General features: G+C 43.3%; 1 protein-coding gene across 4 annotated transcripts in view; it reads right to left on the bottom strand.

The window, feature by feature from the left end:
• The window catches only part of LOC139408653 (myosin-IIIb-like), a 53,123-nt gene extending 37,833 nt beyond the window's left edge, over positions 1-15,290 (bottom strand). For all 4 annotated transcript variants that reach the window (XR_011634310.1, XR_011634311.1, XM_071152822.1 and 1 more), the window contains exons 1-4: positions 14,953-15,290; positions 13,939-14,004; positions 13,557-13,687; positions 1,496-1,598 (exon numbers count right to left, since the gene is read on the bottom strand). Coding sequence is in view for 2 of the 4 variants with exons in the window: in XM_071152822.1 (XP_071008923.1) it covers positions 1,496-1,598; positions 13,557-13,687; positions 13,939-14,004; positions 14,953-15,054 (402 nt within the window). In the remaining 2 variants the exon portion in view is untranslated. The remainder of the gene's footprint in view (positions 1-1,495; positions 1,599-13,556; positions 13,688-13,938; positions 14,005-14,952) is intronic.
• Between the last annotated feature and the right edge of the window lie 1,708 nt (positions 15,291-16,998).

The following is a 16,998-nucleotide window of genomic DNA, read 5'->3' as shown; positions in this document are numbered from 1 at the left end:
GCCATACCAGGCAATGATGCAACTGGTCAGGCTGCTCTCGATGGTGCAGCTGTAGAACCTTTTGAGAATCTGAGGACCCATGCCAAATCTTTTCAGTCTCCTGAGGGGGAATAGGTTTTGTCGTGCCCTCTTCACGACTGTCTTGGTATGCTTGGACCATGTTAGTTTGCTGGTGATGTGGACACCAAGGAACTTGAAGCTCTCAACCTGCTCCACTTTAGCCCCGTCGATGAGAATGGGGACGCCCCCATTCTCATCGACGGGGCTAAAGTGGAGCAGGTTGAGAGCTTGGTGCTCAGTCCTTTTTTTCCTGTAGTCCACGATCATCTCCTTAGTCTTGATCACGTTGAGGGAGAGGTTGTCCTGGCACCACACGGCCAGGTCTCTGACCTCTTCCCTATAGGCTGTCTCATCATTGTCGGTGATCAGGCCTACCACTGTTGTGTCATCGGCAAACTTAATGATGGTGTTGGAGTCGTGCCTGGCCGTACAGTCATGAGTGAACAGGGAGCACAGGAGGAGACTGAGGACGCACCCTTGAGGGGCCCCTGTGTTGTGGATCAGCATGGCGGATGTGTTGCTACCTACCCTTACTACCTGGGGGCGGCCCATCAGGAAGTCCATGATCCAGTTGCAGAGGGAGGTATTTAGTCACAGGATCCTTAGCTTATTGATGAGCTTTGAGGGCACTATGGTGTTGAACGCTGAGCTGTAGTCAATGAATAGCATTCTCACATAGGAGTTCCTTTTGTCCAGGTGGGAAAGGGCAGTGTGGAGTGCAATAGAGATCGCATCATCTGTGCATCGGTTGGGTCGGTATGCAAATTGGAGTGGGTCTAGGGTTTCTGGGATAATGGTGTTAATGTGAGCAATGACCAGCTTTTCAAAGCACTTCATGGCTACAGACATGAGTGCTACGGGACGGTAGTCATTTAGGCAGGTTATCTTAGTGTTCTTGGGCACAGGCATAGAATGATCAGGTGAATCCAGGTAAAAGCTATGATCCCTTATTGAAGTCACTTGCTAAATCCACTTTAAATCTGTGTAGATGAAGGGAAGAAGACAGGTTAAAAAGCCTTGAGACATGGATTGTGTAAGTGTGCCATTCAGAGGATGAATGGGCAAGACAAAATATTTAAGTGCCATTGAACAGGGTATGATAGTAGGTGCCAGGCGCAACGGTTTGTGTCAAGGACTGCAACGCTGCTGGGTTTTTCACACTAAATAGTTTCCCGTGTGTATCAAGTAGGGTCCACCACCCAAAGGACATCCAGCCAACTTGACACAACTGTGGGAAGCATTGAAGACAACAGCATCCCTGGCTCAATATTAGGAAGTTGTTGCTAATGTTTGCTATACTCAGTGTAAGTGAGCATTATTATAGATATAATAGAGCTCTAGCTTACTGGCAATATATGTTGCTCCGTGTTAGCATTAGATAAGAGAATTACAAATGTCTTTCTTGACATATATTGGGGTAGTATTGAGGTCTTACCTGTAATATCTGTTGCTCCAGCTGAGAGTTGGCTCTGCACAGCTCCATGATCTGTCTGAGCAGCAGCTTGGTGCTCTCCGTCTTTCCTGCTCCACTCTCCCCACTACGGTCACGGTAAAAGACTCCATTAGAAATAACTGGCAGTGTATCATTTGAGTTACGTAGTACGTCTGTAGTATGACATTGAATATAGACATTATCAATTTCTCAAATATAAAGGGGGGGAAAAAAGCAGTGTATTGCCATCATACACAGTCTACCAAGATACAGAACGCACCACTAATATTGGCATGCTTGGTAAATATGAGCAAAACGGGCAGTGATTTTTTTATATTATTGTTTAACATAATTAACATCTCTGAGCCTTCTCCTATAATGAGTAATGAGGTTGGAGAACACATGGCTAGGAATCTGAGACCATTCCTTCATACAGAATCTCTCCAGAGCCTTCAAATTCTGAGATTTCCCACTTGTGGAATCTCCTCTTCAGCTCATCCCACAGGTTTTCTATGGGGTTTAGGTCAGGGGACTGAGATGGCATGGCAAAACCTTGGTTCTGTGGTCAGTGAACAATATGTGTTGATTTGAGGTGTGCTTTGGATCATTGTCCTGCGGGAAGATCCAACCACGGCCCAGTTTAAACTTCCTAGGAGAGGCAGTCAGGTTTTGATTTAATATCTGCTGGTACTTGATAGAGTTCATGATACCATGTATCCTAACAAGTTGTCCAGGTCCTTTGGAAGAAATACAGGCCCACAACAAAGATCCACCACCATAATGTGGTCATTGAGGATGTGAGGATGTGGTCATTTTCTGCATGGATATGTCTCTGTCTATGCCAAACCCACCTCTGGTGTTTGTTTCCAAAACGCTCTATTTTGTCCTCATCTGACCATAGAATCCGGTCCCATTGAAAGTTCCAGTATCATTTGGCAAACAGTAAACACTTGAGTTTGTTGTTTGATGACAGCAAAGGCTTTTTTTATTGCAACCCTCCCAAACAACTTGTGGTTATGTAGGCGTCGTCTAATCGTAGTTTTGGAGACTTTCTGACCCCAACACCCAATTAACGTCTGCAATTCTCCAGCTGTGATCCTTGGAGATTTTTTGGCCACTCTAACCATCGTCTTCACTGTGCGTGGGGTCAATATAGACACACGTTCTCTTCCTGGCCGATTGTTAACATATTCAGTTGCTTTAAAAACGTCTTAATTATTGCCCCGATAGTGGAAGTGGGCATTTTCAACCTTTGAGCTATTTTCTCATAGCCATTTCCTGATTTGTGCAGCTCAACAACCTTTTGTCGCACATCATTACTGTATTCTCGGGTCTTTCCCATAGTGATGGATGATTATCGGGAACTTGGCCTGTCACACCTCATATTTATACCCCAGTGAAACAGGAAGTCATGGCTTACCACTTAAGTGTTCCTAACCACTCAGGTGAACTTTAAATATGAATGGGAATATACTTCAGTTAGATTTTACTCATAAGAATCTGTGGCACACAAAAACATTTCACATTTATTTTAATCATTACACTTCAATTAAAAGGTTAGATTTTTGTGAATATTTTGAATGAAAAGACCAAGAGGACAAACAGCAAAGACATTTTCTTCACAGCCCGTTTTGCTCATATTTACCAAGTGTGCCAATATTAGTGGATTGCACTATATACCTTTTGAACACTGTGACTGTAAGATTAAATTTGGCAAAGATAACACAATATCACTACAATATCAGCTCAGAACGTCATCCTACCTTTTCGGGTTTCTAGTGACCAAGAATTAGAAAGACATTTGGCAGCCAAATTGCAGGAGCTTGATATGTCTCTACCAAATTGATAAGCTGTACACATGAGTAGTACTTGAAAACCAGTGCAGGGTTTTGCATGAGCAATAGGACTTGCAAATGTGCATGTGCTGCTGATAGTGCCTTCACTGTATGTAGTCTACACTCTGTTGATGCCACCATGCTGCTTCCTGCCAAGGGGAGAAAGCCAAGCATGGCCTAGGGATTTGTGATAAGCTCTGATTGCAAATGGCATTTTACTAATAGATGTTTAGATATACCTTTTTTCATTTCAATGCTGGGCATGTTTCCATGACATCATCACTGGTTGTTTTTCCAGTATAGCCTCAGTCTTGACTTTCTGCATGATGTTTGCTTCAGAACTCTACATTCCCCAACTGCAAGCCCAAGAACTACATTCATAGTTCAAAATCCTGGGAGAACTGATAATGCCTGGCTGTTGAATGAATTACTTCCTTATCCCATTTAGAGTCTAGACTCCATTGCAACTCTTTAGCATGTTTATTGGCCTCCAATGAAGCGAGATCAACACCCATGTTATAAAATAGATATATTACCTATGAGACATACATTCCCTTTGTCGGACCCTTTCTCATTGTTAAAAATAGAGGTGTTATTTACATGCTAATGTGTGGTTATACCTATGCATTTAGGTGGGTGTTCTCTCCCTATCATTGTATAAGTCATGGTACAGTAAGTTGTCAATCACATTCTTTCCTTGTTAACGCAAGCAACTATTGGCCTCATCCAGCCCCTCCGACCCTGACTGGCTGACCGGCTCATTCATCAGTGACAGCGCTGTAACACGGGACGACTGGCCCCATTCAACCACTGCGGAGGCTGCTGGTAGGCATGTGCTTGAAAAAAACAAAACAGACAAATACTATACAACCAACAACGGTACACAAGTCCTTCCAATCTTGCATTCATGTATTTATATATAAAGCACCCCTCTTTTCAGATGGATCCACAAGCTTCCATGGATGTGAAACAGAGCAACATCTCACTTTTATTGTAGGTTCTATATGGTTTCAACAAAAGCTTATCCATCAACCTGTCACGCTCAACAGTTTCCCGACCACCCTACGGACATCCAGTCAACTTGACACAACTGCGGGAAGCATTGGCGTCAACATGGACCAGCCTCCTTGTGGAACGCTTGACACCTTGCAGCGTCCTTGTGGAACGCTTGACACCTTGCAGCGTCCTTGTGGAACGCTTGACACCTTGCAGCGTCCTTGTGGAACGCTTGACACCTTGCAGCGTCCTTGTGGAACGCTTGACACCTTGCAGCGTCCTTGTGGAACGCTTGACACCTTGCAGCGTCCTTGTGGAACGCTTGACACCTTGCAGCGTCCTTGTGGAACGCTTGACACCTTGCAGCGTCCTTGTGGAACGCTTGACACCTTGCAGCGTCCTTGTGGAACGCTTGACACCTTGCAGCGTCCTTGTGGAACGCTTGACACCTTGCAGCGTCCTTGTGGAACGCTTGACACCTTGCAGCGTCCTTGTGGAACGCTTGACACCTTGCAGCGTCCTTGTGGAACGCTTGACACCTTGCAGCGTCCTTGTGGAACGCTTGACACCTTGCAGCGTCCTTGTGGAACGCTTGACACCTTGCAGCGTCCTTGTGGAACGCTTGACACCTTGCAGCGTCCTTGTGGAACGCTTGACACCTTGCAGCGTCCTTGTGGAACGCTTGACACCTTGCAGAGTCCTTGTGGAACGCTTGACACCTTGCAGAGTCCATGCCCCGACAAATTGAGGCTGTACTGACGGCAAAAGAGGGTGCAATTCAATATTAGAAAGGTGTTCCTAATGTTCTGTCCACTCAGTGTATATCCTGTAAACGTCTGCAGTACCAGTTCTGCAATTTCAATAACATTTTATCTTAGAGAAAAGGGATAAGACGTGGCTTTTGACAAACATTAATGAAACATTAACATGAAGGTTGCATATGTTTCACTTTCATGGAAATGACTAAGTGAAATTGCAGTATTAAAATCCCTACACCTACATTTTAAAAAACAGGGAGACGCTGTAGCCTGCAGCAGTGGCGAGCAAACATCCGCAAATTACAGTACAAAATATCCTCCACTAGAATGATTGAAGGGCTACATTACAGTTAAACTCCTAAACTTCTGCTAAACACATTGAGGAGAACCTCCCTCATGTTAACCAAGTTTACTGTAGGTTTATGCCGGGGCAGACCCAGTGTAAATTAATTCCTTAGGGAGCAATCCATATAAGTGTAGTGGAAACCTCTGTAGCTTGATACCGAAGGCTGCAGTGATCTGAACATGCTCCATTGCTATAGTGTTATTGTAATGGATATGGATCCCAAATCTGCTCAAAAATATTTTCCAGTAGATTGTTTTGTGACAACTACAGGAATCTAGGATACCACATAGGACCTCTGAGGAGAAGGAGTTATGAGGAGCTCAGGGAGAGAGAAAAAAAGAAAAGGAGAGTGATATGAAAGATGGTGCCAGAAAGGATGGCTGACGTTTGATTGGCTCAGAACCAACTGTGCTATTTTGTTTGTTTTTTCGCATTGTTTGTAACTTGTTTTGTACATAATGTTGCTGCTACCATCTCTTATGACCGAAGAGAGGTTCTGGACATCAGAACAGCAATTTATCACCTCGAATTGGACGAATAACTTTTCTTTAATGAGTCGGACGGGAAGGATATACTCCAAACATCCGAACAGGCCCTCATCCCCGTCATTCGCTGGAGAAAGAAACTGAGATTTCACAGAAGGAGATAGGGGTGAGGATCAGGCGACGAGTGGCTAATCTGCCTTTGCCATCCGTACTATTAGCTAACTAATACTATATTAGCTAATAAATGGGACGAACTGAAAGCACGTATAACCTACCAACGAGACATTACAAACTGTAATATCTTATGTTTCACCAAGTCGTGGCTGAACGATGGCTATTAATATCATACAGCTGGCAGGTTATACACTCTACTGGCAGGATAGAACTGCAGCCTCTGGTAAGTCCCAGGGCGGGAACTATGTATATTTGTAAACAACGGCTGGTGCACGATATCTAAGGAAGTCTCAAGGTTTTGCTCGCCTGAGGTAGAGCATAAGCTGTAGACCACACCATCTACCTAGAGAGATTTCATCTGTATTTGTGGTAGCTGTCTACATACCATTATTTTTGGTAGCTGTCTACATACCAACACAGAGAGATGCTGGCACTAAAACCGCACTCAATGAGCTGTAAACCGCCATAAGCAAACAAGAAAATGCTCACCCAGAGGCCGCGCTCCTAATGGCCGGGGACTTTAATGCAGGGAAACTTAAATCAGTTTTACCTCCTTTCTATCAGCATGTTAAATGTGCAACCAGAGGAGAAAAAATAAAAAATTATAAAAAATAAAAAAACTCTAGACCACCTTTACTCCACACACAGAGATGCGCACAAAGCTCTCCCTTGCCCTCCATTTGGCAAATCTGACCCTTATTTTATCCTCCTGATTCCCGCTTACAAGCAAAAATTAAAGCAGGAAGCACCAGTGACTCGGTCTATAAAAAAAAGTGGTCAGATGAAGCAGACGCTAAACTACAGGACTGTTTTGCTAGCAGTGACAGGAATATGTTCCGGGATTCTTCCGATGGGATTGAAGAGCACACCACATCAGTCACTGGCTTCATCAATAAGTGCATCAATGACGTCGTCCCCAAAGTGACTGTACGTACATATCCCAACCAGAAGTAATGGATTACATGCAACATTCGCACTGAGCTAACGGGTAGAGCTTCTGCTTCCAAGGAGTGGGACTCTAACCCGGAAGCTTATAAGAAACCCCACTATGCCCTCCGACGAACCATCAAACAGGCAAAGCGTCAATACAGGACTAAGATCGAATCGCACTACACAGGCTCCAACGCTCGTCAGATGTGGCAGGGCTTGCAAACTATTAGACAACAAAGGGATGCACAGCCGGGAGCTGCCCAGTGATATGAGCCTTCCAGATGAGCTAAATAACTTCTATGCTCGCTTCGAGGTAAGTAACACGAAAACACGCATGAGAATATATGCTGTTCCGGACGACTGTGTGTTCACACTCTCCGCAGCCGATGTGAGTAAGACCTTTAAACAGGTCAACATTCACAAGGCTGCAGGGCCAGACGGATTACCAGGACGTGTCCTCCGAGCATGCGCTGGCCAACTGGCAAGTGTCTGCACTGTCATTTTCAACCTCTCCCTTTCGGAGTCTGTAATACCAACATGTTTCAAGCAGACCACCATAGTCCCTGTGCCCAAGAACACTAACGTAACATGCCTAAATAACTACCAACCCGTAGCACTCACATCTGTAGCCATGAAATGCTTTGAAAGGCTGGTCATGGCTCACATCAACAGCATTATCCCAGAAACCCTAAACCCACTCCAATTTGCATACTGCCCCAACAAATCCACAAATGTCGCAATCTCTATTGTACGCCATACTGCACTTTCCCACCTGGACAAAAGGAACACCTATGTGAGAATGCTATTCATTGACTACAGCTCAGCGTTCAACACCATAGTGCCCTCAAAGCTCATCAATAAGCTAAGGATCCTGTGACTAAACACCTCCCTCTGCAACTGGATCATGGACTTCCTGATGGGCCGCCCCCAGGTAGTAAGGGTAGGTAGCAACACATCCGCAACGCTGATCATCAACACGGTTGCCCCTTAGGGGTGTGTGCTCAGTCCCCTCCTGTGCTCCCTGTTCACTCATGAGTGCACGGCCAGGCACAACTCCAACACCATCATTAAGTTTGCTGATGGCACAACAGTGGTAGGCCTGATCATCGACAACGATGAGATAGGGTGGAGGTCAGAGACCTGACCGTCTGGTGCAAGGACAACAACCTTTCCCTCAAAGTGATCATGACAAAAGGACATGATTGTGAAAAGGATGAACGAGCATGCCCCCATTCTCATCGACAGGCTATAGTGGAGCAGGTTGAGGACCTCAAGTTCCTTGGCATCCACATTGCCAACAAACTAACATGGTCCAAGCACACCCAAGACAGTCGTGGAGCGGGCACGACAAAACCTATTCCCCCTCAGGAGACTGAAAAGATTTGGCATGGGTCCTCAGATCCTCAAAAGGTTCTACAGCTGCACCATCGAGAGGAGTGGTTGCATCACTGTCTGGTATGGCAACTTCTCGGCCTCCGAACGCTAGGCACTACAGAGGATAGTGCCTATGGCCGAGTATATCACTGGTGCCAAGCTTCCTGCCATCCAGGACCTCTATACCAGGCAGTGTCAGAAGAAGGCCCTAAAATTGTCAAAGACTCCAGCCACCCTAGTCATAGACTGTTCTCTCAGCTACCGCATGGCAAGCGGTACCGTAGCGCCAAGTCTAGGTCCAAGAGCCTTCTAAACAGCGTCTACCCCCAAGCCATAAGACTCCTGAACAGCTAATCAAATAGCTAAAACCGACTATTTGCATTGCCCTCACTCCCTCTTTTACACCACTGCTAATCTCTATCATCTATGCATAGTCACTTTAATAACTCTACCTACAGTTAAAGTCAGAAGTTCACATAAACTAGTTTTAATGACTCCAACCTAAGTGTTTCAACCACTCCACAAATTTCTTGTTAACAAACTATAGTTTTGGCAAGTCGGTTAGGACATCTACTTTGTGCATAACACAAGTAATTTTTCCAACAATTGTTTACAGACTGATTATTTCACTGTATCACAATTCCAGTGGGTCAGAAGTTTACAAACACTAAGTTGACTGTGCCTTTAAAAAGCTTGGAAAATTCCAGAAAATTACATCATGGCTTTAGAAGCTTCTGATAGGCTAATTGACATCATTTGAGTCAATTGGAGGTGTACCTGTGGATGTATTTCAAGGCCTACCTTCAAACTCAGTGCCTCTTTGCTTGACATCATGGGAAAAATCTAAAGATATCAGCCAAGACCTCAGAAAATAAATTGTAGACCTCCAGAAGTCTGGTTCATCCTTGGGAGCAATTTCCAAATGCCTGAACGTACCACGTTAATATGTACAAACCAGAGTACGCAAGTATAAACACCATGGGACCACCCAGCCGTCATATCGCTCAGGAAGGAGATGCCTCCTGTCTCCTAGAGATGAATGTACTTTGCTGCAAAAAATGCAAATCAATCACAGAACAACCGCATAGGACCTTGTGAAGATGCTGGAGGAAACAGGTACAAAATTATCTATATCCACTGTAAAACAAGTCCTATAAATCCACATAACCTGAAAGGCCGCTCAGCTAGGAAGAAGCCACTGCTCCAAAACCGCCATAAAAAAGGCAGACAATGGTTTGCAACTGCACATGGGGACAAAGGTCATGCTTTTTGGAGAAATCTCCCCTGGCCTGATGAAACAAAAATAGAACTGTTTGGCCATAATGACCATTTATGTTTGGAGGACAAAGGGGGAGGCTTGCAAGCCGAAGAACACCATCCCAACCGTGAAGCACGGGGGTGGCAGCATCATGTTGTGGGGGTGCTTTGCTGCAGGAGGGACTGGTGCACGTCACAAAATAGATGGAATCATGAGGCAGGAAAATCATGTGGATATATTGAAGCAACATCTCAAGACATCAGTCAGGAAGTTAAAGCTTGGTTGCAAATGGGTCTTTCAAATGGACAATGACCCCAAGCATACTTCATAATGTTGTGGCAAAATGGCTTAAGGACAACAAAGTCAAGGTATTGGAGTGGTCATTACAAAGCCCTGACCTCAATTCTATAGAAAATATGAACAAGCAAGAATGCCTACAAACCTGACTCAGTTACACCATCTCTGTCAGGAGGAAATGGGCCAAAATTCACACAACTTTTTGTGGGAAGTTTGTGTAAGGCTACCCGAAACGTTTTACCCAAGCTTAAAATTGTTTTAGGCAATGCTACCAAATTGAGTGTATGTAAACTTCTAACCCACTGGGAATGTGATGAAGGAAATAAAAGCTGAAATAAATCACTCTCTCTACTATTACTCTGACATTTCACATTCTTAAAATAAAGTGATGATCCTAACTGACCTAAGACAGGGAATTTTTACTTGGATTAAATGTCAGGAATTGTGAAAAACTGAGTTTAAATGTAAATGTGTAAATACTGACTTCAACTGTACATGTGCATATTACCTCAATTACCTTGGCACTGGTGCTCCCGCACATCGACCGATACCCCCTGTATATAGTCCCGGTATTGTTTTTTTACTGCTGCTCTTTAATGATTTGTTATTCTCATCTCACTTTTTTTCTTGTATTTTCTTAAAAACTGCATTGTTGGTTAAGGGCTTGTAAGTAAGTATTTCACTTCAAGGTCTACTACACCTGTTGTATTCGGCGCATTTGCCAAATAAAATTTTATTTGAATATAACAGAAATACAATATAGATACAAAAGTATGTGGACACCCATTCAAATTTGTGGATTCGGCCATTTCAGCCACACCCGTTGCTGGTAGGTGTATAAAATCGAGCACACAGCCATGCAGTCTCCATAGAGAAACAGTGGCAGTAGAATGGTCTTACTAGGGTTGAATATTTTCACAAATACATTTTCTCCCAGGTAACCCTGTATTTCCCGCCAAAACCGGATGTTTCATTCAAAAGCATTATAAACCATATAAATAGGGATTTGATTAGAGCTTTGATCGAAAATTCAAGCCTGATGCCACATGAGCCATATATTATATACATTATGAGTCCTACATTAAAATACATTTATGGAGCCCAAGCCCAAAAAAGGCCAAATGATTGTGCCTTTATCCAATACATATATGATATAGGCTACTGCACATTACACATGACAGAAAAACATTAAAGCCCATAGATGTAGCTAGCTACAGTATATGTTCTCTTGGGTAAATAAATTCAATAAATGTGAATTACGCACATCGTTCAAACCATGATAAAGCAGAAGAGAACATGTGATTCTGGTGCAGCACATGCGGCCTTCAAAGTTACAAGTACAGGCTAGCGATTTTGAAAATATAATAGGGCCTATTTGTATAATTAGTAGGCTGACGCATATATACACCTTTCATAATATTTATTCAACAGTTAAATGAAATAAGTTCTGTTGTCTTCACTAATAGATGCAGAAGGCTTTGACTTCTCTTCACGAAGGTTGAATGGTTATGGGTTTGAATAAAATACCTTAAGCCTACCGTCATTGCGCGTTCACTCTTTCATACTACCTGTGAGTTCTATTGGCTGCTGTATTTAGTAAACAAGAGCTTGCGTCCCTCTTCGAATAGTCTATTGGTATAAGAAATTATAAAAAAACATTATGTCCAGCAAGTGAATGTAGTCTAGCTTTTCCTGCATGGGACTCCAAGAGCCGAGGAGCATTTAAGGAGAGCGGCCAGCGGAGCCCAGGTGCGTGCCTACTGCGTAAAAGACAGAGGCTAAAATTAGAAGATTATTATGCATAACCCATCATTAATTAGCTAAATATAAGCTAAATAGTGCATTGAATTACCTGAAAAGAGGTAGGCTAGAACATTTATATATAGGGCTATATATCAATCTGGAACCATTTTAGATGCAATTTGATGGAGAGAGAGAGAAAGACAGCGAGAGAGTGCTACGATATTCAAGTGACAGGCTCTTTTAATGTATTTATTTAGAGTTATTTGGGGAGATTTTCAAAGCAGAGGAACAGACCAAGCCCTTTTCCAAAATGATTGAGGAGGTGGTCTCCTCATACTAGGCAAAGCACCTACAGGTCAGGTCGTCAAAGCTAAGAAGCACTTTTAATTGGAATGTTTTTCTCCCCTTGATTACCTACAGTAGAGACAGAAACCAGGCCTAGTGCTGACATTTTTCGTAATGGAAAGTTTAGTTGTCTACAGGCAAAATAAAGAGTTCATTGTTTAAAGGATGATGTTTTGATTTTTTTCTTAAATATAAAGACACCCGAAACTGTACCGTTACCGTGGCCCACAAACCGTGATACATACCGAATCGTGGGCCCACTGTACCATTGCATCCCTATTGTGATGTGGAAATCTCTAGGAGCAACAACTGCTCAGCCGCGAAGTGGTAGGCCACACAAGCTCACAGAACGGGACTGCCGAGTGCCGAAGTGTACAGCTCGTAAAAATCTTCTGTCGCGACACTCACTACAGAGTTCCAAAATGCCTCTGGAAGTAACATCAGCACAATAACTGTTTGTCGGGATCTTCATGAAATGGGTTTCCATGGCCAAGCAGCCGCACAAAAGCCTAAGATCACCAAGCGGCAGCTGGAGTTGTGTAAAGCTTGCCACCATTGGACTCTGGAGCAGTTTGAAGCCCATTCTCTGGAGGGATGAATCACGCTTCACCATCTGGTACTCCGACAGACCAATCTGGGTTTGGCGGATGCCAGGAGAACGATACCTGCCCAAATGCATAGTGCCAACTGGAAAGTTTGGTGGAGGAGGAATACTGGTCTGGGGCTGTTTTTCATGGTTCAGGATAGGCCCCTTAGTTCCAGTGAAGGGAAATATTAATGCTACAGCATACAATAATGTAACAATCTGTCGTTCTGCCCCTGATGTGTATGTAAATTAAGGCAGCCCCCCGCACCTCTCTGATTCAGAAGGGTTGGTTAAATGCGGAAGATATTTGAATGCATTCAGTTGTACAACTGACTAGGTATCCTTCCCAGAAGTCCATATTAATGCCCATGATTTTGGAATGAGATGTTTGACGAGCAAGAGTCAACATACACTACATGGCCAGAAGTATGTTTTTCTTCCCTTTGCAATTAAAGGGTTCCATATTTTACGCTAAATGAAGATCACCAGAGGCAGACAAGGACATCTGTGTTCTCATCAGGAGGCTACACAAGACCTATTTACTGCTACAGTGTAGAGCAGCAAGGTCATGTTGACATGACTCAAGCCTGGGCCTGCTGGTCTGCAGGCACAACAAACACAGGCTAACACAGCTAAGCAGCTGCTGTACTGGGAGTGGCATGTCAATGTGAGAGAAAAAATAACCGCTGACCTGAGCAAAGCAGACACACCTGCCACTGGTGTCTGTTGCCATTTGTTAGGGTGGTGTTCAGGAAACCTTATATATCGTTTAGACACAATCGTGCCAACCCAAACTAAACTGTGCCGGCATGGATATTTTTGGTTCACATTATCCTTTATAACATGTTTCCAGCAACTATTATAGTGGATGTGTGACAGGCTGGTACAGTACAGCTTGGCTCAGTAAAGTACTACTGTAGACTGTTAATGGACCCACCTGATCACAATGCATTGGTTTCGGGGTCCTGTGGCCAACCGTCCCAGCATGGACTGGTAGGCCCTGTCTGCCACAGCAAATATGTGAGGAGGTAGCTTGGTCTTCTCATGGTACTTATAGCTCTCTGATACCTGAACAGATAGAAGGAGGAACATCTCTAAAGCCACTGTCTACAAACAGTTTAGTCGATTTTTCTAAAGATTACTGGTCAGTTATGTTGGTTAAATCCATAAGACAAGCTTAAGTGTAAAAGCCTTTGAAAAGACTTGGTGGAACTTCTGTGTTTTCCAGGTCATAGGGAGTCATTGGACAGCTAGGGCAGCTTTTAGGACTAAATCTGCCAGCACAGCTGAATGCTTATTTGTCTTGTAGGAGTACTTACCTCTTTCTCATACAGAGGAAGGTATTTAAATGGATTTATGGCCACCAAGATGTCCCCAATGTAGGTCTGGTAGAGATAGGCAGTGGAAGAAAGAGAGTGAGAAAGAGTTTACCATCAATGACAAGGTTAAACTGGTTTTCAAGTGTTTCCCTTTCAAACTGAAGTCAGCTCAGGTTGTTAGCCTCCACTGTTAACGAAACCTCCCTTACACATTAGCAGAGTAAACCTGTTTTCCTTACTTGAAAATGGAAACATCTTAAAATAAATCTGCCCATTTATATCCTAATCATTTATATCCTAATCTATTTTATGTTTCACAGAGTTGTGGCTGAACTACGACATTAAGCTGGCTGGTCAATAATGTGTACTGTACATTCAAAGACAAACACCACTCGTGTCACAGCACAAAGTTCTTTGTTCTGTCAGCCAACAATGACATGAAATAAAATGGCATGTTGATATACGACTGCGTCAGTGGAGGCTGCTGAGGGGAGGGCGGCTCATAATAATGTCTGGAATGGTGTGTTTGATACCATTCCATTTACTTAATTCCCGGCCATTATTACGAGGCAGCCTCCCTTCAGCAGCCTCCACTAGACTGCCTATTTGTGTTATTCATCAATCCCAACCCTTCAACATTGTTGAGTTTACTGCCGTGTCAAGTAATAAAATACATTGAAACAGATTTAGATAATCTAGCTGTTATGTCAGTATGTTAAGGGTTGAGGTATTTGATTGGTTGGGATTTGTTGCAGATTAAAATACATCAAATGACAGGGATTTTTACAGAGTGCAGAGTCCTGTGTACACATGGGTGACGTGGTAGAACATGGGGGGGGGGTCAAAGTGATATAACCTGAAGCAAAGTAATGGTCTCATCACAATAACATAACAGTATCAGTGTTAACATTTAATCATTGGTCAGATACAAAATATCCTCGTAATGGAGGAACAAATTGTATATTTTTCACAGCAGTCACATGCACATAAATCTGAACTTGCAAAGTTACTTACATAGATGCGATCTTGTCTGAACCGTTGACTCAGGGATTCCAACAAACTTTGTTCATCCAAATCTGACAAAGCTGCCAAATCCTCGTGGAGGAGCACCTCCATTTCTTTCAAAATCGTATCTATTCAATAAAACGTGGGTGCAATATTATATGTACTGGACAATACTGAAGCTTGATTAAAAAAACAACAACAATTGACTTCCTTGTTTTTCTGGCGTTTAAATCCAACCTATACTAAAAACGACAAGGTTGTGCCGTAATTAAAATAAAAGTAAACACTGTGACAGCAGAGCACACAGCGTATGTGAGCTGAGTTTACTCTATTCCCAGGGGAGTAGTGCATTTAAAAGGCGTGCAAAGCAAGGGTTCTCTCTCCCCTCCCCTTTCTTAGAGAGGAGAAGTTAACTCTTGCCTCTCCACACCCATGCTCGGCATGCGTCAGTCGTCAGAATTAAAAGTGACTTCTTTCTTTTTTAGAGGTTAGAGATTTACTCAAATGCAGTCATGTAGTTTATATGCGATACCATACTGCAAGGCAGTAGAGATAACATGTTAGAATATCTGGATATCTTTCCAGATTAAATGTTTACAGATGATATTCATGTATGACCAAAGCTGCTTACACCATTACATAACAACATTATATAAAATCTCTATTCTCTCATATGACTAAAATGCCTGTCACCTCCATTTTGTAACTACTAATTACCATCCTGTGCACGTTACTAAGGGCAAAGCAGTGAAATTATCGACTGAGGCAGAATGAACCATGTACGGTTGAAGTCAGAAGTTTACATGCACCTTAGCCAAATACATTTAAACTCCGTTTTTCACAATTCCTGACATTTAATCCTAGTAAAAATTCCCTGTCTTAGGTCAGTTAGGATCAACACTTTATTTTAAGAATATGAAACATCAGAATAATAGGAGAGAATTTAAGCTTTTACTTCTTTCATCACATTCCCAATGGGTCAGAAGTTTACATACACTCAATTAGTATTTGGTAGCATTGCCTGTAAATTGTTTAACTTGGGTCAAACATTTCAGGTACCCTTCCACAAGCTTCCCACAATAAGTTGGGTGAATTTTGACCCATTCCTCCTGACAGAGCTGGTGTAACAGAGTCAGGTTTGTAGGCCTCCTTGCTCACACACACTTTTTCAGGTCTGCCCACAAATGTTCTATAGGATTAAGGTCAGGGCTTTGTGATGGCCACTCCAGAACCTTGACTGTGTTGTCCTTGAGCCATTTTGCAACAACTTTGGAAGTATGCTTGGGGTCATTGTCCATTTGGAAGACCCATTTGCGACCAAGATTTAACTTCCTGCCTGATGTCTTGAGATGTTGCTTCAATATATCCACATAATTTTCCTTCCTCATGATGCCATCTATTTTGTGAAGTGCAACAGTCCCTCTTGCAGCAAAGCACCCCACAACATGATGCTGCCACCCCCGTGCTTCACGGTTGGGATGGTGATCTTCGGCTTGCAAGCCTCCCCCTTTTTCCTCCTAACATAATGATGGTCATTATAGCCAAACAGTTCCATTTTTGTTTCATCAAATTTCTCCAAAAAGTACGATCTTTGTCCCCATGTGCAGTTGCAAACCATAGTCTGGCTTTTTTATGGCGGTTTTGGAGCAGTGGCTTCTTCATTGTGTAACGGATGTGAAACGGCTAGCTTAGTTAGCGTGGGCGCTAAATAGCGTTTCAATCAGTGACGTCACTTGCTCTGAGACCTTGAAGTAGTAGTTCCCCTTGCTCTGCAAGGGCCGCGGCTTTTGTGGAGCGATGGGTAACGATGCTTCGAGGGTGACTGTTGATGTGTGCAGAAGGTCCCTGGTTCGGGCGAGGGGACGGTTTAAAATTATACTGTTACATTGATGCTGTTGACCCGGATTACTGGTTGCTGCGGAAAAAGGAGGAAGGTCAAAAGAGGGGTGAGTGTAACGGATGTGAAACGGCTAGCTTAGTTAGCGTGGGCGCTAAATAGCGTTTCAATCAGTGACGTCACTTGCTCTGAGACCTTGAAGTAGTAGTTCCCCTTGC

This window comes from Oncorhynchus clarkii, chromosome 5 (assembly GCF_045791955.1).
Source record: "Oncorhynchus clarkii lewisi isolate Uvic-CL-2024 chromosome 5, UVic_Ocla_1.0, whole genome shotgun sequence".
In the NCBI taxonomy this organism is placed as follows: Eukaryota; Metazoa; Chordata; class Actinopteri; order Salmoniformes; family Salmonidae; genus Oncorhynchus; species Oncorhynchus clarkii.
Note: the sequence above shows the minus strand (reverse complement) of the source record. Positions and strands in the feature narration are given on the sequence as shown.